Raw genomic sequence first — 22,961 nt, forward strand, 5'->3', positions numbered from 1 at the left:
TGTTTTCATCAATGACAGGCTTTAGATAACAAACTGGTGATGTCACACACACACACAGTTCACTGTAAATTGAATATATGAGGCTCCATCGCCACTAAAACTGGTACATACTAACAACACACTGAGTGGTTGTCTTGAGGAGCAATGATCACATGAGCAATGTGCCTGATATTTCTCTGATATCATCTGTAATGTGTTGGTATTCAGATAGGCCCTATGTAACTATTTTTCTACTGTCCCCACCTATTCATTCATTTCAGGCAATTTAGGGACTATGGGGATTGCGAATCTGTGAATAAAGAGAGACTGAGTCCAATATTAAGAGTTGCTATAAATACAAGCAACATTTATATGCCAGACCTGGGATAATTTAAATATATTATAATCAACACAATTGGGACATTGTCATCCATATTGTGGGTATGTAATCATGTTTTTTAATGTTTGATATTTTTTTCAAGTTTAAAAACTAGTTAGCTCCTTTTGGTGGGAAAAAGGACTTGAATGATGTACGATTTCTCAGCTATGGTCACATCTGAAAGAATTTGAGATCATAGGTGCAAAATGAATTAAGTGCATTAATGTAAAGACTGCAGCCCTGGGCCCCTGGCATTCCTGGAACAGCGTGGCTGCTGCTTAGAGAATTTGGAGCCACTGGGACGGATGCAAAGCTCATCTAGATCAAGCTGAGCACAGAAGTCATCCTTGAAAAGCAAAAAGAAACAACAAAAAAACATTACAGCTAGGCCCCAAACACATACTACTTTCCTTGAAGAATTCAAAACTAATTTCCCAGTTGTAACACAATTTCAGGTGTGTGCACATTAAGTAAACTGCAAACTGTTCAAAATATACTTGTAATTAAGTGGTTTCGAAATGTAGTCTTAAGATACAAGGCCAAATATAGTCCTCTTGCACATACACAGTACTGTATGCATACAGTATAACCTCCTTGTATGCAACTCTGTTTCCTACTGTACATCCTCTGCGCTTCTGTGCCCCCTAGGGGTGACATTGTATACTTGCGCTTGCCATGAAAAACAGCACTACAGGTGTCTCTCTGAAAATTTGAATGCATTATTTTCTGTAATTTAATTCAAAAAGTGAAACTTTCATATAATATAGATTAATTACACATGTAGTGAAATATTTCAAGGCTGATTGCCTCCATGCCACGCTCCACGTTGAGGCAGTAATTTGTGCAAAAGGAGCCCCCAAGTATTGAGTGTGTAAATGAACATACTGAACAGTACAATCATAAAGACTAAAACAAAAAAGTCTTGAAATATTTCACTTTGTGTAATGGATCTAGAATACATGAAAGTTTCACTGTGATGACTTTCGTTGTCTTTTATTATTGTTCTTATTTCAGCTCTGCGTTGTTTTGATTTCAATAAAAGACAGCCCCCAATCTCACACAATACCACACAGTCCAGTGTCTCCTTTTCAGGTGTATTCCAAATGAATCTCTCCAACACGGGATTTGAGCCTCAAGCAAAAGCGGTTTATTACAGAAGGTTTGACATACAAAAGACGATGGCATGGCCTAATGTACAGTTGACCTCTCGGTATGCTGTCTGGACCCAAATCAAAGTATTGGTCTCGTTGCAACGTTCTTATGTGGTTTGTGTGTCCCCCCCTCCCTCGTCTCTTCTCCGATAAGACTGTCTCTCTGGTCTCTTCTGTGGCCTTGTTTTGGCCAAGTTAACCTACACCGCCTCGGCGCCCAGGCCTTTATCTCTAACCACAACAATGGTGTTTGGCACAGAGTGTACCAGCCATGGAATGTCTTTCTCATAAATCTATGGAAGAGGGACACCGTTTCTTACCGAAAACTCAAGCCGACTGCCATACTGAGGCCATACTCATACTCATATTAAAAGGCATTTCTCTGAAAATCAACAATATTCAACAACTGTTTGAATTACGGAAAATAATGGACTTTTTCACAATATTAATTTTCTGAGATGCACCTGTGTATACACAGAAAACCATGCATAATAAGATCAATCATTTTTTCATTCTTCAACAGAAAAGTACAGTAGATGCCATTACCGGTTATACACTGAGTACAGGTTAAAAGATGGTCCCTCATATAAACAAAGGCTTTATAGTTCCAATATAATACAGTTTATTTAGTGTGAGTAGTGTATGATAATGTTGTGTAATAGTGTAAAATAGTGTTGATTAAAAGTGAACCATTAAATATTTTCGATAATTGAGAAATTTTAGCCTTCAATAACATCAGCACAGTTCAAACAGAGGACATGAGGACATACAGTATGCATCTTAAGTATGCTTGGACTGATCTGAAGCCATCACTGAGTGTCAGAGCCCCTCAGAACACCACAGAGGACAGGTTAATGTCCCCCTCCACCTCCAGGATGTCCACCAGCTGGAGGAGGAAGTGGCGGTGGTTGTAACTGAAGGTATGGACTCCGTTCACAAAGACCTTGTACTGCTGTGTGTCACATGAGATGGTCACCTGAAACACACATCATGATGAGTGACAATACATTCTCAGGCAATATAACATATACTGTACAGTATTCCCTATAACATATACTGTACAGTATTCCCTATAACTTATACTGTACAGTATTCCCTATAACTTATACTGTACAGGAATTAGGGATAGTGCTTTATATACCATGAAACCCTGGCCTCTGTGGAAGGGCATGACCCCTGACCTCTCCTCAGGACCCCACTTGTTCTGCAGGAAGCTGTTACGGACCACCACATTATCACTGAACCTGGGGTTGAAGTGGAGCGCGATCCCCGAGTTGAAACGCAGGTTTATGCAGAATCTGGGGCAACAGAGATATCCGTTGGTTACCAGTGGTACAGTAGATACTAGAAAAAATAGACAAGGTCCATATCTACTGTATGTAGGTCACTGATACACAAAGTCATTATGCAACACTGGCTGCGATCCTCTCTAAGGAATGAGGAACTTCTGGAGAGAGAATTCAGACAACAACAGCATCATCGCCAAGGTGTGCGTTTCCCTTTAGTGGAGGAAAGGGTAAGTTACAAGCACATTATAAGGACTACTAAATAGCAATAACATCTCTGTATGCTTGTGAATCATGTGATATTAGGCACACGGAAATTCAATAAAGAGGAAAAAACTATTTTTACTATTCAATGCAGGAAAAGCAGTGCCCTGTCTAGAATGCATCAAAGTCAGTCTCTTCAAGCTCTGTGGTTCATAGACTTTTCAAGGCATGTTTAAATGCGGATCCAGAACTATCACCCACTTATCAGGGTTGCTGTTGACCGTGCCCTGGATGGTGATGTTTCTGCCAGGGTAAAGTCCACCTGCCATGATGTTTTTATAAGGCACAGCCTGTGAAGACACAGAGATAACCAGATAAGCTGTTGATTCGAACACTGTAATTTCTTCTATAGAGTTGCTTTCTGTCATGAATAATGAAGAGGCACTTACGAGGGATGGCGGAGGACTGTAGGGAGGAGGAGGAGCCTAGAAAGATATGTTACAATTTGAAGGAATGGATACAAATTCAACAATACTGATCATGATCTCTCATTTTTTCTAATTTTTTTTTGTAGCCAAATAACCTCATCCAATTTAAAAAATACAGGTGCATCCCAAAAAATTTGAATATTGTGAAAAAGTCCATAATTTAATTCAAACAGTGACACTTTCATGTATTCTAGATCAATTACACAAAGTGAAATATTTCAAGCCTTTTTTGTTTTAATCTTTATGATTGTACAGTATGTTAATTTATACACAAATATGCACAAATGCACAAATTACTGCATCAACGTGGAGCATGGCATGAAGGCAATCAGCCTTGAAATATTTCACAACATGTGTAATGAATATGAAAGCTTCACTTTTTGAAGTAAATTACGAAAAATAATGAGATTTCCAGAATATTCTAATTTTCTGAAATGCACCTGTACATGCTATATCCTGGAGCACTCGAAGCAGAAAGAAAAGCAACCGAGGTAAATTAATTACCACATTAGGCATAAAGAGCAAACAAGACAACTGAGTGAATATGCGTAACCCAGCATGTTAGTGTACCTGTGTGGCTGTGACGTTACACCACCGCTGCATGTTAGTACTGTGTACCTGTGTGGCCATGACGTTACACCACTGCTGTGCTTTCTGGGATTGTCCTCTTTGTTTATGATTTTTTCTCATCTGTTGACCCTGTGAAAGAAATCATCACCTTCTTAAAATAATAGCCCAAGTCATTTTTTGAGGATTTTTTTTTTTGCATAAGTCATCTGTTATGTTATGTTATGTTATTTTTATTTATAATGCGCCCCCAACCAACTGTTACAACTGTTCATGATGCTGACCATCGCTGGTAAAATTGATGACATCCCCAATTGAAAAGATCACCCTATTCCTACCCTGGTATTATAATGGCCTATTTAACCTATGCCTGTATGTTGACTTAGGCCATTTCATTTAAAAAAATAAAAAATAAAAATAACTTGAAAATATGACTTAGGCCATTATTTTTAAGGTGACAAAATGTTATTCCAGTGATGTCTACTACAGTACAAAAATGAAATGTACATATGCTGTATTCTTAGTTTTTAAAGTTTGAATCCTACTTACACTCACTGCAGGGTTTTGGAAGGATATTGTGTGGACTTCCAGTCCCCCGTCCACAGCGATGGTGTCCACTCTGGACACTGACAGACGGTGCAGGTACTCCATGAAGTGGGTCCCGTTCACTACCAACTGGAACAAACACAGCGTAGATGATCAAGTAAATCACTATCTTGTAAGACGATTTGGGTGGATTTATGCTTAGATAGTTCTACATCTGTAAGCGTTGGTTGGATGAGATTCACACACAGACAAAAGACTGCTCATATCTAATTTAAAAGATTTTTTAAAAGATTTTTGTGAAATCCTCCAAACCGTGAATGAGTCCCGGTTGACCAGGATCAGAAGGTTGAAGTCAGCACCCCGGGCCATGGGCACTGGGCTTTTGCGTTCCTCTGCACCCCACTGGGAGTGCTGCATGGTGTTGCAGACCACAACGTCATCGAAGTTATACCGGGGGTTGAAGTGGAGGGCTATGTCTGCATTTCCACCGGAGCCACACAGCAGGTTCACATGAAAGCTACCAGGAACACAGTCATAACCTGTCACACTGTACTGCTGCATAAAAGAAACAGTGAACGAGGTACAAAGGCCCTAAACAATAACATTGTCAAGATTAATAGAGCCACAGACAGGACCTGTGATCTTAAGCAATAGATCAAATGAGATGCACAGTAGCTGCGAAGCCCCAGATTAATGTGACAACTTTTACTTCCTAGATGTGTAAAGCATCACAGTCTGGAGCTAGGAAGCCTTGCAGTGAGGGAGAGATGTACCTCGTAGCTCCTGGCATAACTCTGCCTGCCACTGCGATGGTCTTCCCATCATACAGGCCCCCTTTGATAAGGCCTTTGAATGGCACAGCCTAGTAACAAGACACAGTCACATGAGTGGGGTTTGGTTCACAGTACACTTGAAAACAAGAGCGCTATATAGAACAGTTAACAATAGAACCACCCTTTTCTAGAGGTCTACAGTATTGACCATTTCATGGAATGTTCATATTCAAAACAATAATACCACAGTTTAAAGTAGCCTACACTTTACTTGGACCAAGAAGTCATTTCCCTAGTGAGCGAAAGTTGGTTCCATTGAAAGGGTCTATAGAACCTTTTAGTTATTCTATTGTTACAAAGGGTTCTATACAGTATGGCACCCTTCTGTTTAGTGTGGTTATGGATTACATCTTAGGAGTATGGAGCCAAATAAAAGCCAAATGTTTTTGTTGATTTGAAGTTTTATAGTTATTTCCTTTGCATGTTTCACCTGTGTATCGTTATTTTTGTATTGTATGTCACAGGTGTCCCTGCTTCCCTCGTCAGTATAACTTCCACCCCCCACTGGGTTCGAACTTGGATCCTCTGACTTACAAACACAGGTGACCACCTCTTATAAAAAACACCTAGGCCACCGAAAAACTAGCAGTTCCATGATGCAGGTGGGTGGTATTTATACTGAGTTTAATCAATTCAACTTGCTCTGTGAATGTTTAATGCTAGACTCAGTACCTCTTCTGTCTTCTGCTGCTGTCACACCTGAATTCCTCTCATGGGGATTAATAAAGTTTGCACAGTTTGGACTACAGTATGTCAGACTTGATAAGTTTATATTTCATATCATATACTGTCACTCAAACGATGCCACGCACACTTTTCCTAACTACGCCAGTCAGGAAGTCATCTGACCACGCCCCCAGCCACACCACATCTCAAGGGCAAAATGTTGGTTGAAAAAAGAGGGAGAAAAAACATTTCAAGTGAAACGACACAAGACAAAAAATTTATGTTTGCTATTTAGAATATATACATATATTTTCATTTCTGCATTTTTTTGTTCTAAATCGACAAAATAATCTCTCTTTTGTGACCACCCCAAAATAGAAGCATCACATTTACCAAAACATTTATATTTAACATAGAATAGTTATCAGAAGCGTTAGTGCATAAATCTTACCGGTTTAATAAATGTTTGTTGTTGTTGATTACCAAAACACGCCATGTTTTAATAGGCTACGTCTTCTCTCACTTCACGGCAGCTCGGTGGAGCGACAGAGTCGAAGAATGAGAGCAGTTTCCTACTTTTAGCCTACAGTCCAAACTGATACAGTGCGATTCCCTAAGTTTCGTTTTTCCCCAAGTTTCGTTTTTCTCCTGCCCGAGGTCTCTCAATTCTCACTAATCGTCAAAGCCATTAAAGAGATTAGCCTTTCTATAACCTAATAGCATTTTGTAGCGTTAATCTAGTTAATTCCTGTATAATAACCCAAACCAAAATACTTGTCCCGTATAATATTCTGTAGCATCATACTAGTCTAACAATCAGGACATCTCGCCCAGAGTAAATAAAGGCAGAGTAAATAAAGGCAGTCTGCCTCTAGGTTTTGTTCATACTTAACGGCAATGAAACGAATTCAAACTATTATATCAATGATTTCCAGTTAAAAATCACCCCACATACAGTATATTCACATGACAAGCTTCATTTTATTGTTTTTCATGGATGAAAACAGAAACTGTGTTTACAGAATAGTAGTCACATGCAATACAAAAATATGAATTTTTACATGACATAAAAAACATTGATCCATTCTAAAAATGTACAGTTTTTATACAGTATTTTTGTACATGAAAAAATATAAAGATATATACATCTGTTAGGGAGAGCAGTACCTATTTAAACATGTAATGGTGTATAGTAAATATAAAATGTTTTTACAAGTATTAAAAGAATCCTGTTAATTAGCTGTACATTAAATAATGTATATACATGCATACTGTATCTTATACCATTGATATCATCAATACAACACTTACTGCAGTCTTTCACTAAATCATCCCTACATGTTCCAATACACTGTACTCACTCTCTCTCTCTCTCACACACACACACACACGCGCACACACTCTCTCTCTCTCACACACGCACCTCTTTCTCTCACACCCACACAAACAAACACACACACACACACACACACACACACAAATACAAGCACACCAACTGAGGCTAGCAATCACAAACAGTAAACACACAAGCGCGGGCGCACAAGAGGTAATGTTTTAGAAATAAATTAGGACATTTTTGCGCTAGGTTCCTGATCTATTTTCTAGCACTGTGAATGAATTTACTTGAACCGTATGAAAGGTGTCACTTTTCTCAACAACTCTCGGGCTGAGTACGCATCCCCGTTTCTGGCTTCACACTCTGATGGAGAGCACTCCATGAACAGCTGGCCTTCAGTAATAAATAACCATTATTCCCTACGCAGTGGATCATAACATAAAGAGAGGGAAGGTCGTCATATTGCATGCTGATTCCCTCCTGTGAAGTGGTATACTGTAGTATTCATATTCATTCGTTTACACATTGAACTGTTTTGCAATGTTATGAATGCAATCACACAGGTTCATCAGGTCCTATTCAAACAGCGAGAGACAGGGTGAAAGAGTCTATTGAATCGCGCTCTCCAAGCTCCTCACCCTCCTGACCGTTTCAGTCTTCCCGGCCTTCAGAACAAACATGGATTCTCAACACGGGAACCAATAACCAAAAGTAACCGTTTTGTTTCTAACCGTTTGATATAATGCTCCATATTGTGCCCGGAAAGACATGGCATGGGCAGCACGGTGACGACGATTTGGCGCATGCCATCATTCAACGCAGAGAGCTGAGGAAGAGGAGGAGGAGGGGTCGTGAGGCGGTTGGATTGCATCGCTCGAGCAGCCCCGAAGCTTCAGAGCCACCGGAGTTAGAGGGGAGAGAGCAAGCGCAGAGGTCCGTTTTGGGCCCGGCAGTCGTGGGCCGTGTTATCTGCCCCCCCACCCCCCCCCCCCGGGGAGAGGGGAGAGGGTCTAGGGATGGCAGAGAAGGCCGAAGGCCGACCACCCACACCCACACCCACCCACACCAACACCGCGCCGCACCACATCACACAGTCTCAACACACACCACCAGCCGGTCATTCACAAGCCTCAGGTTCAAAAAAGCAAAACGGAACACAAACGTAAAGGCAGGCGAGTCTGAGACAGAGGAGGAGGGAGAGAGAGTCGAAGAGGGCGGGGGGGGAGGGGGGGGGGCAGTCCGCCATTCAGCCCCCCGAAACGCGACGGTTAAGAGGTGGAAGCTCAGGCTGTGGATTAGTGGAAGCGGTGTCTGTGTCAGGCAGAGGCAACACTTGTATCTATCCTCTAAGAGCCGAGGATTTCAGGAGCATGCTAGGCAGACCCAGGCTTTTGTTTGTTTTGCATTGCTTATGTTTTCATAGTGACGGCTACAACCTAGATTAAGAGAAGAGAGGAGAGAAAGAGAAGAAAAAGGGAAGGAGGTTAGACTGTTAGTGAGAGACTTGTCGTCAAGAGAGATTTAAGAGGAACCCAGGAGAAGTACCACGGACAGATATAGGCTAAGCAAACATACATACAGTCCCCCCCCCCGAGAAAAAGGGGAAGAGTGAGAGAAGGCACATCATTATGAAGGAGGTATAGATAAGACGGAGGTTTAGAGGAGAAGGAATGTTGTGTGCATGTCCGTATCGGGTACGAACAGGAGGTGGTAGAAAACGGCAGGACGATCACAGTCGCCGCGCTGGAAAATACTCGCTACGGACGGGGCGATGACCTCTGACCTTTACATTTCATTTCTAGCTGCTGCAAAAGCGCAACCTCGCACCCCCCCCCCCCCCCCCGACAGACCCAGCTGGAGAGGGAAGCCCCCGTCCCCCCCCGTGGACCAGACCCCCCTCAGAGCAACCTTTACACACAGCGCCCTCACCACCCCAACACCCGGGTTCGACCGCAAAGTCCCTTCCCAGAGTATCACAGCTCAGGTGGGAGTCAGAGGTCACAAGAGGGAAGGCAGAGGGCGTGTCCAGCCCCCCCCCCTCCCTCCTCCTACCCCCCACACTGCCCCGCGCCTTCAGCCGTCCCTCTAGGATACGTACTCTGCAGACTTCCAGAAGTGCCCCGGGTGCGACAGCCGGCGGTTGAGTTTGGGCAGCTTCTCCAGCATGTCTGCCAGCTGGGTGAAGGTGGGCCTCTCTCTCAGGTCGTACGCCCAGCAGGCGGACAGGATCTCCTGGGAACGCAAGGTCAGGAAGAGAGGGGGGGTCAACCGCCGCGCGCCCCTCAGGCAGAGAGCACGTATAACGGTCAGCTCAGCAACATTTACCCTCCTCTGTGTTGACAAGGTCGCCGCGCTGGCGCACCTCAGCACCGGGAGGTCAAACAGCCTTCAAAGCTCCGTGATGATTTACTTCATTTTGTCCTCACTTTGTACTGTAACTGTACTTACTGTATGTCTGTATGATGTGTGTGTTCTAGTATTATCAACACTCAGTCAAAAATGAAGGATAGGTTGCAAAATTTGTCACTCAAATATGATATTGTGGGAGTACACTGCACCATAAACATACAGGTGCATCTCAGAAAATTAGAATATTGTAAAAAAAACTTTCGTTATTTTCGGTAATTTAATTCAAAAAGTGAAACGTTCATATATTATAGATTCATTACACATGAAGTGAAATATTTCACGGCTGATTGCCTCCATGCCACGCTCCACGTTGAGGCAGTAATTTGTGCAAAAGGAGCCCCGACCAGGTATTGAGCCTATACATGTAAATGAACATACTGAACATACTGTACAATCATAAAGATTCAAACAAAAAAGGCTTGAAATATTTCACTTCATGTAATGGATCTAGAATACATGAAAGTTTCACTGTTTGAATTAAACGACAGAAAATAATGTACTTTTTCACAATATTCAAATTTTGTTGAGATGCACCTCTAAGTACCGAAAACCAATATAATTAACTAACTAATCATTTATATATTTGTGGTGCTTTGGAACCTAAGGGTCCACACCCCCCAAGCCTGCAGTCAATTCAACCAAATACATGACTACGGCAAATGGAAGCGTATAATAATCATGGGTTACACCACTAGGGCGTCACGTTCTGCCACGCCCCTCCACTCACCGTGACCTCCTTGCCCAGACTAATCTCCGCCAGGACCTTCTTGATGCCCTCCCCGCTCCCCACCTGCCAGATGGTGGCCTCCACAGGCTGGTTGATGATTGGCCAGTCCCTGGCTTGGAGCTCGTACCAAATGGTGCTAAAATGGGGGGCAACAACAAGCAATATGGTCACTCCTCCCGGGCCTGGAGAAGGCCCTACTGGTGCCACCCCAGAGTGAAGACCCACTTATGAGAGAGGTGCTTCAGAGCAGTGAGCGCTGGGGGGGTTAGTTCGGAGTGTTGACAGGAAGTGACATCAGTGTGTGGAGCATACCCGAAGGCGTACACGTCCGCTGCGTTGGAGAAGGGGAGGCGGTCCTCGTTGTTTCCGGGGCTCATCCTGCGCACTATCTCTGGCGCCAGGTAACAGATCCAGCCGTGCGGGAGCTTCAGCTCGTTCTCACGCCTGAGGAGGAACACGCACACACACACACACACACACAAACACGCACACGCACACAAACACACACACACACATTAACTAACCACCATTTGGTGTTCAATCCCTCTTCGAAATGTAAACCAACAACTGATATGATGGACTGAGGTCAAGATGTGGGGTCCCCTTACCTCCCTTCCTGGACGACACCAGAGATCCCAAACAGGCCAAAGTCTGTGATCACCACCTTGTTGGTGTCATGAAAGACGTTCTTTGACTTCAAGTCCTTGTGGACGATGCCCTTTGCATGAAGATAACCCATTCCCTGTGTGAGGAGAAACATGCAAACGCATTGTAAATGGTAAATGGTAAATGGACTGCACTTATATAGCGTTTTTCCACCTTAGCGACACTCAAAGCGCTTTACATGGCCTCTCATTCACCCATTCACACACACATTCACACACCAATGGCGGTAGCTGCCATGCAAGATGCTAACCTGCTCATTGGGAGCAATTTGGGGTTAGGTGTCTTGCTCAAGGACACTTCGACATGTGGACAGTTGGAGCTGGGATTCGAACCACTGACCCTTCGATCACTGAACGACCCGCTCTACCAACTGAGCTACAGCCGCCCTACATTGTAACCAGGTACCCATGACGCCTGCCCTGAACACGGGCACATTTCACCTTCTCAACCGCGAGTCATGTTTACCTTCACAATCTCTTGAGCGATTTGTCTCGTCTTATTGATGTCCAGCGTGTTCTTAGTGTCTCTGACAACTGAATAGAGCGTCCGCCCTTTACAGAAACTGAGAGAGAGAGAGAGAGAGAGAGAGAGGGAGAGAGAGAGATAAGGAATTAGCAGTGGTCATAACCACATTAACGATGTACGGAACATTCCAGAACGGACAGATTGCGACATCGTGGGGCGAGCATCCCCTCCCTCACCTGGTGATGATGGCGAGGTGGGGCGGGGCCATGCAGGCGCCCATGAAGAGCACCACGTTCTCGTGGCGGGTCTGCCGGTAGTTCATCACCTCCTTCTTGAACAGCTTCAGGTGGTCCTGGTTGTTGCCGTCGATCTGCAGCAGGCGGATGGCCACCTCGCCATGCCAGCGACCCTTGTGCACCTTACCCCAGCGGCCCTGGGGGAGGGAGGGACCAGCCGTTAGCTAACCACGCCTACTACCAGACCTGGGTATTATTATAACCTCGCCTACTACCAGACCTGGGTATTATTATAACCTCACCTACTACCAGACCTGGGTACTATAACCTCACCTACTACCAGACCAGGGTACTATAACCTCACCTACTACCAGACCTGGGTATTATTATAACCTCGCCTACTACCAGACCTGGGTATTATTATAACCTCACCTACTACCAGACCTGGGTACTATAACCTCACCTACTACCAGACCTGGGTATTATTATAACCTCGCCTACTACCAGACCTGGGTATTATTATAACCTCGCCTACTACCAGACCTGGGTATTATTATAACCTCACCTACTACCAGACCTGGGTACTATAACCTCACCTACTACCAGACCAGGGTACTATAACCTCGCCTACTACCAGACCTGGGTACTATAACCTCGCCTACTACCAGACCTGGGTATTATAACCTCGCCTACTACCAGACCTGGGTACTATAACCTCACCTACTACCAGACCTGGGTACTATAACCTCACCTACTACCAGACCTGGGTACTATAACCTCACCTACTACCAGACCTGGGTACTATAACCTCACCTACTACCAGACCTGGGTATTATTATAACCTCGCCTACTACCAGACCTGGGTACTATAACCTCGCCTACTACCAGACCTGGGTATTATAACCTCGCCTACTACCAGACCAGGGTACTATAACCTCGCCTACTACCAGACCTGGGTATTATTATAACCTCACCTACTACCAGACCTGGGTATTATTATAACTTCACCTACTACCAGACCTGGGTATTATTATAACCTCACCTACTACCAGACCCGGGTATTATGACCTCACCTACTACCAGACCTGGGTATTATAACCTCACCTACTACCAGACCTGGGTACTATAACCTCACCTACTACCAGACCTGGGTACTATAACCTCACCTACTACCAGACCTGGGTACTATAACCTCACCTACTACCAGACCTGGGTACTATAACCTCACCTACTACAAGAACCTGGGTACTATGACCTCGCCTACTACCAGACCTGGGTATTATTATAACCTCACCTACTACCAGACCCGGGTACTATAACCTCACCTACTACCAGACCCGGGTATTATTATAACCTCACCTACTACCAGACCTGGGTATTATTATAACCTCGCCTACTACCAGACCAGGGTACTATAACTTCACCTACTACCAGACCCGGGTCCAAGTGCTATTTGAAATCCCTTAGAATGACTTCAGCGTTTTGCTCCGGTCTGTCTGGAGTAGGGATGCATAGATATGAAAATTTTGGCCGATACAGATAACAGATATTGCTGTCATGGCTGTATAAAAACACGTTAATATGATAATGTATACAAAACAGGTTTCTATGATAATCAAATGTTAAACATACTGAAAAACACATGGAAACACTGTCTCTATTTCCAAAACATACTGAAAAGCCGCTAAATCATAGATTCACCACATTGTTTTCCTCTCAACAACTACACACACAAGAGCAGCTAGACAGAAATAATGAGCGGCTGTTCATATCAGCCCTGTTTTTCACATCGGACCGATAACGATATATAAAAAAATGATTAACATCGGCCGATACCGATATGATCGCAGATATTGTGCATCCCCAGTCTGGAGTGTCGGATGGGCGAGGACTGAATTCTTCCAGAACAACCCTCGTGTCAGACGAGGACAATCGAGCGCAGACAAGGAATGAAGAATGATCTCGAACGTGTATTTCGACCCAGGTGTGTGTAATACCGCGCACTGCGCCTCCTGTCATTCGAATAGAGCCGTTCAGTATAAATACAGTGTATTCGGTTGTACTCACCTTCCCTATGAGCTCCCCCAGATCCAGCTGCTCAAAGGGGATGTCCCACTCCTGGAGGTACACGCTGGTCTGGCTGGCCTTGCGGGAGATGGGGCCCTTCCAGGGACCTCCCCGTGAGCTGGGGAGGTCGTCCAACTCATCCCCGTCGCACTCCCCATCCGAGCCCCCGTTCATCCCGCCCTCGTCCCCTTCCTCCTCCTCCTCTTCCTCCTCCTCCTCATCTCCGTCGTCCTCCTCTTCCTCCTCATCTTCCTCCTCTACTCCGGCGTCTTCCTCCTCCTCCGCCTCAATCTCCTCCTCCTCTTCCTCCTGTGGGACACAGAGGATAATAAGTCCCACGGCACACATACAGATGCATCCCCTAAATTTTGAATATTGTGAAAAAGTCCAATATTTTCCGTAATTGAATTCAAACAGTGAAACTTTCATGTATTCTAGATCCATTACACAAAGTGAAATATTTCCGGGCTTTATTGTTTTAATCTTTATGATTGAACAGTATATGTTCATTTACACACTCAATACTTGATGGGGGCTCCTTTTGCACAAATTACTGCCTCAACGTGGAGCGTGACATGGAGGCAATCAGCCGTGAAATATTTCACTTCATGTGTAATGAATCTATAATATATGAACGTTTCACTTTTTGAATTAAATTACGTAAAATAATTAACTTTCCACAATATTCTAATTTTCTGAGATGCACTTGTATACACTTATCCATGTGCGCACGCATAAACACACTCAGACAGACAGACAGAAAGACACACACACACACACACACACACACACACACACACACACACACACACACACACACACACACACACACACACACACACACACACACACACACACACACACACACACACCTCTCCGTCTTCATCCTCGGCCAGTTGGGCGTGCAGGTCATCAGCTGATGGCTCGATCTCATTGCTTTGAGACAGAAAGAACAGAGGTCAGAGACATCCCTCCCAGGCCCTCCACAGCACCATGTAGGAGAGGGACGACTACGACCACAAGACGCTTGACCAGAGAGACTCACACTGTGTCCTGGAGGACGTCCGAGTGCAGCGTAGTGGAACTGGACACATCTGTGGAGAAAAATAAAGACATTCAGAGAGAAACAAGCGAATAAAGCGTTACCATTCTGAGCACCAACATGGACTCCCTCTTCTTCTTGTCCCCCTCCTCTTATTGCCCGATGAAAATGGACGCCTGTACCTTAGTTAGGACCCCTGTACCTTAGTTAGGACCCCTGTACCTTAGTTAAGACCCCTGTACCTTAGTTAAGACCCCTGTACCTTAGTTAAGACCCCTGTACCTTAGTTAGGACCCCTGTACCTTAGTTAGTTCTTTTGTTGTTTTATTAGTCCGTCACACATGTGCCAGAGACCACCACCTATGCACACTTTCCATAGTTCATTTCTTCCAAGTACAAGTACATTTTGCTTTATACTTAAAAAAACTGCAGTACTAGTTCTGATACACGTTAGAGCACTATGAACACCAACAAAATACTGTACATCTGCTATCACTCCAGCTTAGTCCATCCAATTAACTTATCCGCTAGTTCTGATACCCGCCAGAGCAATCCATAATCTACCATTTAGTCCATTACATGCCCGTCTGCCCCCCAGAACATAGCGGACATTTTGTGTTTGGCAAGTCCCGTCTGAATGATAGCTTGGTTTGGCTATTTGCAAGCTAGATAGCTACTACAGTACTATTTGGTGGATAATAGAAGGCACTCATGTTGGGAAAAGCTGAACAAAGGAAAAATAATTCTAGAGTAGGCTGGCGTGAGGTAATAGTTCAGTGTTTGTATCAGTCACACTCATTTTGGGCAAAGCTGCAGCTCCTTGTAGCTGATGAGATATATCATACAGTATATAATAATTCTAGAGTAGGCAGCTGAAACGCTAGGGGCAGGGTTCTATACAGAGCCGTATTTTTATCAGCTGGCAGCTCGGATCAGTATTTTATGTTAAAATTTGCCAAAACGTAAATTTAATTTTAAATCCAGGTCTGTCTGGGACCACTGCGGACACTCATGCCTAATATGAGTGCTGTCTGGCCGACGTGGGCGTCTAAGGAAGGTCGGGATGGAGGGTCAGGCGGACGGACAGGCCAGCCGACAGCCCGAGAGACATTTGTGTGTTAGATGCTTGGAGTCTCAGGAAAAGTGTAGTCTATTCTACTCTGGGCCCTGTCTACTATGTACTGTATATACACAGAGTTCAGAGCTTGAGGTGTTTAGTAGCTTTTGGTGCTTGTTCTAAATGTTAGGATTCTCTCAGGATTCTCATAGGTAAGTATAGGGGCTAGAATAGGGGTGATGTGCATTGTGGGTAGAATTATCATTAGTTACAGTCATTATATTTCAGAACATAGATCAGATAACTCATTTTGATGGTTCGATCACGTTGGATGGATCAGAGATAGAGTATGGCTAGGTCATATTTGTCAAACTTGGAATCTGAGCTTAAGATGGAATGAATTTTCTTGTATAGAACATGTGAGCGAAGCCCAGCTTTGCAAAGCTCAGACAGCCGTTTGTTAGCCGCCCGACTGTCTTTAGGAACGAGAAGCAGGGTGAATGAAACCCGCTGGTCAGAAGCTAGACATGCATCACACCACATTGAATCCTTTGATTTAGCCGCAAACAGTCGGACATTTCGCAAACGCAGGAACAGCATACTGTAACACTGCATCTGCAACCGAGTCATTCGTGTGGTTTTCTGGATTTCCAGAATTGAAAGAAAGTGCTCAGTGCGCCTTCTACTTTTCACACAGAGTTTAGAACTCTAAGTTAAATACTAAATACTATGGAAAATAAAACGAATAACACTTAGAACATTTCATATATTCATATTCATTAAGAAAATATCACGTTTCCACTCCTTCATTACCACAAAGGAACACGCGTCAGGGGTGGGGTTTGATTAGTGTCGTGTTCTGCCGTGCATTACCCACACTGCCCACCAGGTGGGCTAGACACCCGTCTCCACACACAAACTAAATCTGCAGTCTAGACACCACTACACAACAGGAAAGAGAGAGAGACACAGAGAGAGAGAGACACACACACACACACACAGACTTGAGAGACAGAGAGGGAGAGAGACAGAGCGGTGATAATCTAAAGGGCCGGGGGGGTGGGCAACGCAACAGTCTTGGCCGGGACCGTAAACTCACCGGGGAAGATAAACTGCTGTCTATGCTGAAAGTAGCAGGCAGCTTAGGGGAGAGAGAGAAGGGGGGTGAGGGGGGGGGGGACCAACAAGCACGGTTGGGAGAGAGAGACTGTGGGTTAGAGAGAAGCCTTGGTTAAAACAATAACAATCACCTCCCAGCACCCCCAACGCCCCCCCCCCCTCCCCATCCCAGAGGATCTCCTGTGTGTTAGTTGTATTAATGTAGAAAGTGGGGAAGGTGGGGGAGAGAGGGAGCGGTAGAGAGGGGGAGAGAGGGGGAGAGAGGGGGAGAGAGGGGGAGAGAGGGATATGGAATGGAGTCCATTCCATCCGCTTAACAGGAAAGAAGTGGCTCTTTATGTGTAGTCAAGAGTACAATGCGAGCATGGGCCTGGGGCTGAGTGTGTAGATCTGTGACTGTACGTTTGTGTGTGCGTGTGTGTGTGTGTGTGTGTGTGTGTGTGTGTGTGTGTGTGTGCGTGTACCTGGGAAGTGGAAGCGGCTGTCCCGGTGGCCCTTGGGCGAGTGGTTGGGTGGCGGCGTGGCGCTGGGCGGGTTGCTCTGCTGGAAGGGGGCGGGGGATGACGGCGTGGACGAGGTGGTGGATGAGGGGTTACTGCTGGAGTCCAGCTGGTTCAGGACCGGGGGGTGATCCTGCAGGGGGGGGGGGCAAACAAGCGTCACGGTAAGTCCGGACTCTGCCGCGCACGCTTCGGGGGCGTACATCGGCTCCTGACCTGTGACTGGTCCCTGCTGTACCTTTTTGGTGATGGCCTTCGGCAGGGTGCCAAACTGCGGTGCCTCTGACGGCCGGTCGACAGGGTTGTTGATGTCAGACGGCACAGACTCAGTCCTCCTGATCTTCGTGACTGTGAAGTAGACAGAGAGACAGTTACAGTGTTGTGAATGTGGGTCTGTTACTGTAAAGTAGACAGTTACACTGTTGTGAATGTGGGTCTGTTACTGCGGAGAGGACTGTGAGACAGTTACAGTGTTGTGAATGTGGGTCTGTTACTGTAAAGTAGACAGTTACAGTGTTGTGAATGTGGGTCTGTTACTGTAAAGTAGACAGTTACAGTGTTGTGAACGTGGGTCTGTTACTGTAAAGTAGACAGTTACAGTGTTGTGAATGTGGGTCTGTTACTGTGGAGTGGACAGTTATATTATCTACAGTATCCAACCAAGGATGCTAGAAAAGACGCATGGAGACGCTTACTTGGTAGAAATGAGATTCTACAGGAGGGAGCCTCTTTAGTACACTTGTTGTGGCACTTTAACCTGCAGACATGGAACCACCAATTAGAGAGCGTTATACAAAAACAGACAGCCAATCCTCACTCAGTCCACCATCCCAGAGAAGAGGTTGGAGCGAGGGACACTCGACTGAAACGCACTTTAAAATTGCACTTGACCACTGCTATTAACTTTTATCATTGCCGTGCACCTGTTCTTAACTGTGTTTTCGGTTGCGTTTCCACACAAATTGCCTCTCTGAGGACGTTAAAAGGGGTAGTGTGCTTTTTTAGGACATTTAGCCCTATTTCTAATATGTCTAACATCAATCTGAAACAGAGGCCATCATTTCACGGATCGCTCAAATATTGAGCTTGATCGAGATTTTTCGTCCGACTCAAATTTCTTTACAATGGAAGTGGGCAGGGCAAGTTGATATGCATTGAAAAACTAGCAGGAAGCTCAGTGTGTAATCTTACCGGTCTCAGTATGCTGTCCTGTGAAATGTATCACAATCCGTTGTGTTTACGTTCATGGTAAGGCTTGGATATGAGCATAGCCCCAGCCTCTCTTTCACCCCTCCCCCTCCCCCTGCACGGGAGCGCTGAATACATGCCCCGCCCACTTCAACTGTAAAGAAATCCGACGAAAATCCTGATCGAGCTCAATACTTGCGCCATCAATGAAATTGCGTTCTCCGTGTTGCAGATTGACATCGGACATATCAGAAACAGGGCATAATGTCCAAAACGGCGCCTTTAAGGTCTTCCGAGTCCAAGAGAACTCCTCCGTCGTCGTGCGCTACTCACCGGCAGTGTTTGCATTTCACCCCGAACATCATGTTCTTCTGGCACACCTGGCACGTCTGAGACAGCCAGGACTTGGTGGAGAACCTTGGCAGAACGAGAACTTTGGCGTTAAGCTCACATTCAGGGGGGTTTGGCTCTCGGACCGTAGGTACAGTACGGTACAGTAAGTGTGTGAAGCAGACAGACGGTGACCTACCTGTGAGTTACGGCCAGGCCGATGTCCCTCCTCACTGCCTGGGGTGAGCTGCGGTGGACGGCCATGTTGTCTGGCGGGAGAGAGAGGGAGAGAGAGGGAGAGAGGGAAGGGGGGAGAGATGGAGGAGGAGAGGGGGAGATCAAGGGAGAAAGAGAGGGGGGAGAGAGAGATAGAGAGGCAGGGGAGATAGAGCACGTGAGAGGGAAGGAGGAGAGAGAGAGAGAGAGAGAGAGAGATGGAGTTAGGAGCTAGTGTGTCTTGGGTAGGCATGGGTGGAAGAATGACTGATTATAAAGAGTGACGTCAACGGTGCCACTGGCATCAACCATGCAAACCACAGCTAATCTTGTAAGACATTATTACTCCACATTTAAACGCGTTAGAAACCAATGACGTTGGTTTGGGATATGACTCAACCAGACATCAATCATCAGACACACAGACAGACACACACACACACACACACACACACAGACACGCACGCACAGTGTGAGGTCATAGAAGCCTCACTCATATCCCAGCCATAGAGAGTGAGCAGTCCCAGCATGCTGTGCTTCCTCTGCCCTGACCCATACACTTCCTGTGGGCGTGGGCCAGAGTTAGGTGAGGATTTGAACAAGGCTACTGACCAATGCAGCTGACAAGCTACTGACAGCGCACGCACGCGCGCGCGCGCACGCACGCACGCACGCACACACGCACACACGCACACACGCACACACGCACACACACACACACAATCTGTGTCGTCCGAGAACGTGTTTGTGCTTGCACGCGTGTGTGTATACTCACTCTTGATGCCAACGTGCTCCTCCATGAGCGTGGGCGTGCCCGGCAGGGTGTAGGGGGCGGTGGCGGGCGCGGCGCCGGGCGTGCGAGCGGACATGAGCGGCGAGCGGGTGGGCGAATCCTCGCAGCCGTTCCCATTGATCTGCACGTTAAGGAACAGCTTGTTCTTCTTGGCGCACCTGGGAGAGGGGGGCGGGGGGCGGGGCGGAGACGTTAAGAGCGCCACACAACGCCGCACACCTGGATTCAACCACGCACCCTGAACTCGCCCGGCACGCCATCTCCCCCCGCGCTGATCCCCCCCCACCACCAACTGTGTGTGACCCGACAGCGTCATTTGATGGCTGTGGCGTTTAAGCTAGATTAGATTATGCGAGTGAGTTGCACGCACGCCGTCTGCCAGCCCATAATAAGCGATAGTAATCCACACACTGGGACAGCAGTGTAATGACCTGTGTGTTGTGACTGTATCTGTATCGGTCCGGTCTTCACGTCCAAAAATACTCCATCTCCAAAGCCACACAGTAAGTGAACAGAGAAGAAATGGATGGATGTTGGGTGTTTTGAGTGTGTGCGTGTGTGTCTGTACAATGTGAGTGTGATTGAGACACACACACACACAGAAAAAGAGAGAGAGTGTGTGTACATAATGACTTGCCCTCTTTTGAGCCTCAGGTCTCGGAAACGCTTCCTGTTTTGACATGACTCATAATCTCTGGGATTCTGTGGAGGATTAGCCCCAGCCATGTCCAGCAAGGGAGCAGCCGGCAGGATGTGTGTGTGTGTGTGTGTGTGCAAAAGAAAAGCCTTGTCCTCACACACACACATTGCCACAGCCTAACCAGACGGAAGGAAGCGCGTCCTTTTCACAAACTTGTTCCAAGATGTTGAGTAGAGGGTAAAGAGGAAACAGCCCATACATGGACTGTGTTGATCTCACATGAGGTTCAGAATCGATTATCACGATTTAATTCGATTCGATTCAATATCGATTCGTTAGTGTTACTAAAACCTGTTTTTTTGTAGCTGTAACCTTAATCAATCAATCAATCAATCAAAGCTTTATTTGTTAACGAATTTCATACCCAATGCCAACACAACGCAGTATCACCCGGGGGCCAGAAAAGTGAGCTGTAAAAATTCTTCCCTGACCCCTCTCAACAAGGCGATCGAGCAATCTCCTGGAGTATGTTTGTCTACCGGCTAAGAACATTTATAAAGCAATAAATTACATTAAATTACATTTTAAGAGAGGCTAAAAACATCATAGGAGAGACATGGCAAACACTGGTGTATGTCTGTGTGTGCGTGAATGTGCCTGGGCCCAGATAGAGGCAGGGGTAGGGAGGGGGTAGGAATGGGAAACGGACCCGGGTTAGGGTGAGGGGGATCTGAGCCCAGGACTGGTGTATGTCTGTGTGTGTGTGAGCATGCCTGGGTCCAGGTAGAGGCAGGGGTCGGGGGTAGGGTGGGGGTTGGAAAGGATACGGACCCGAGTTAGGGTGAGGGGAAGGGGGACTGGGCCCAGGCCTAAAGCCGGAAGCGGACTGGTGTATGTCTGTGTGTACGTGTGTGTGTGTGTTAACTTAATTACATGACTGCCAAGTTATGCAACACAGCAACAGGCCTACTACGGCTGGGTATCAATACTGATTTCCAAAAATGAATGAATGAATCATTGAATGAATTAATGAACTACTCATTCCTTAATTTATTCATTCATTCATTAAATAAAAGATCGATTTTGGGATTCATGAATCGATTCTGAATCATTTGATTCAGAATCGATTCATCGATTTTTTTTTTTTAACCCAGCCCTATCACACATCTGTCCCTGTCTCTGAGAAATGCCTAAAGCCCACCACTACCTTTTTCAATCGTCACCTGTGCTTAAGACGACGGGAAGACGGAGGGGGCGGCGACCTACTTGTTGGTAGGCGTGTCCTCGATGCGGTTGCCCAGCTGTGACTCGTGGCTCTTGCTGCGCGTCAGCGTGATGTTGGGCAGCAGGTGCAGCACCTTCCTGGAGGGCGGCGGCGGCGTGCACGGGGGCTTCAGCCGATGGCGCCGCTTGGAAGGCGGCGTGACTGGCGGCGTGGAGGCGTGCCCGTGGAGCCGGCCGCAGCGGGCCGCCAACGCGGGGAAGGGGTCGGCGAGGGGGCTGTCGGCGCAGACGTACGCCTCCGGAGGGGGCGCGGCCGACACGGAGACGGAGCGGGGGTGGGCGGGGCAGGCGGCGCAGGGGGTGGAGGGGGTGGAGGAGGAGGGGGTGGTGGAGGAGGAGGGGCGGGCCAGAGGGGAGGGGCTGTGCGAGCGCATGGGACCGCCCGGGCCGGCCAGCTGGTCGACGGGGAGCAGGGAGCCGCTGTCCCTCCGGGTGGGCTCGGACAGCCAGGGACCCCCGTCCTCCTTCAGCTCCCCTCCTACAGAACAGAGCAGGGTTACAGAGCAGGGCAGGGTTACAGAACAGAGCAGGGTTACAGAACAGAGCAGGGTTACAGAACAGAGCAGGGTTACAGAACAGAGCAGGGTTACAGAACAGAGCAGGGTTACAGAGCAGAGCAGGGTTACAGAGCAGAGCAGGGTTACAGAACAGAGCAGAGCAGGGTTACAGAACAGAGCAGGGTTACAGAACAGAGCAGGGTTACAGAACAGAGCAGAGCAGGGTTACAGAACAGAGCAGGGTTACAGAACAGAGCAGGGTTACAGAACAGAGCAGGGTTACAGAGCAG

At 46.4% G+C, this 22,961-nt stretch overlaps 2 protein-coding genes across 3 annotated transcripts in view; both read right to left on the reverse strand.

Moving 5' to 3' along the window:
- Nucleotides 1-1,489: 1,489 nt before the first annotated feature.
- On the reverse strand, nt 1,490-6,914 carry LOC311318274 (galectin-9B-like). Of its 2 annotated transcripts, none has more exons than XM_084449553.1 (9): nt 6,551-6,914; nt 5,374-5,462; nt 4,913-5,117; nt 4,604-4,729; nt 4,106-4,186; nt 3,449-3,484; nt 3,261-3,349; nt 2,651-2,807; nt 1,490-2,485 (listed from the first exon to the last, which is right to left on the reverse strand). In XM_084449553.1, exons 1-9 carry the CDS (start codon nt 6,593-6,595, stop codon nt 2,339-2,341), a joined length of 975 nt encoding a protein of 324 aa, XP_084305679.1. In that variant the 5' UTR covers nt 6,596-6,914; the 3' UTR covers nt 1,490-2,338. The 2 variants fall into 2 exon arrangements, with proteins under 2 accessions (XP_084305679.1, XP_084305678.1); XM_084449552.1 differs by having other exon boundaries at nt 4,058-4,186.
- A 2,606-nt stretch (nt 6,915-9,520) lies between these two features.
- The window catches only part of ksr1a (kinase suppressor of ras 1a), a gene marked incomplete at both ends in the record, with an annotated part of 32,809 nt that continues 19,368 nt past the window's right edge, over nt 9,521-22,961 (reverse strand). The window contains 14 exons of the mRNA XM_084450173.1: nt 9,521-9,667; nt 10,572-10,707; nt 10,884-11,015; nt 11,180-11,313; nt 11,703-11,799; nt 11,939-12,135; nt 14,006-14,278; nt 17,626-17,856; nt 17,962-18,071; nt 18,419-18,480; nt 19,245-19,328; nt 19,441-19,510; nt 20,233-20,408; nt 22,157-22,652. Of these exons, the coding sequence (XP_084306299.1) occupies nt 9,521-9,667; nt 10,572-10,707; nt 10,884-11,015; nt 11,180-11,313; nt 11,703-11,799; nt 11,939-12,135; nt 14,006-14,278; nt 17,626-17,856; nt 17,962-18,071; nt 18,419-18,480; nt 19,245-19,328; nt 19,441-19,510; nt 20,233-20,408; nt 22,157-22,652 (2,345 nt within the window). The remainder of the gene's footprint in view (nt 9,668-10,571; nt 10,708-10,883; nt 11,016-11,179; nt 11,314-11,702; nt 11,800-11,938; nt 12,136-14,005; nt 14,279-17,625; nt 17,857-17,961; nt 18,072-18,418; nt 18,481-19,244; nt 19,329-19,440; nt 19,511-20,232; nt 20,409-22,156; nt 22,653-22,961) is intronic.

Source organism: Borostomias antarcticus (assembly GCF_949987555.1).
Source record: "Borostomias antarcticus genome assembly, chromosome: 15".
NCBI classification, from domain to species: domain Eukaryota; kingdom Metazoa; phylum Chordata; class Actinopteri; order Stomiiformes; family Stomiidae; genus Borostomias; species Borostomias antarcticus.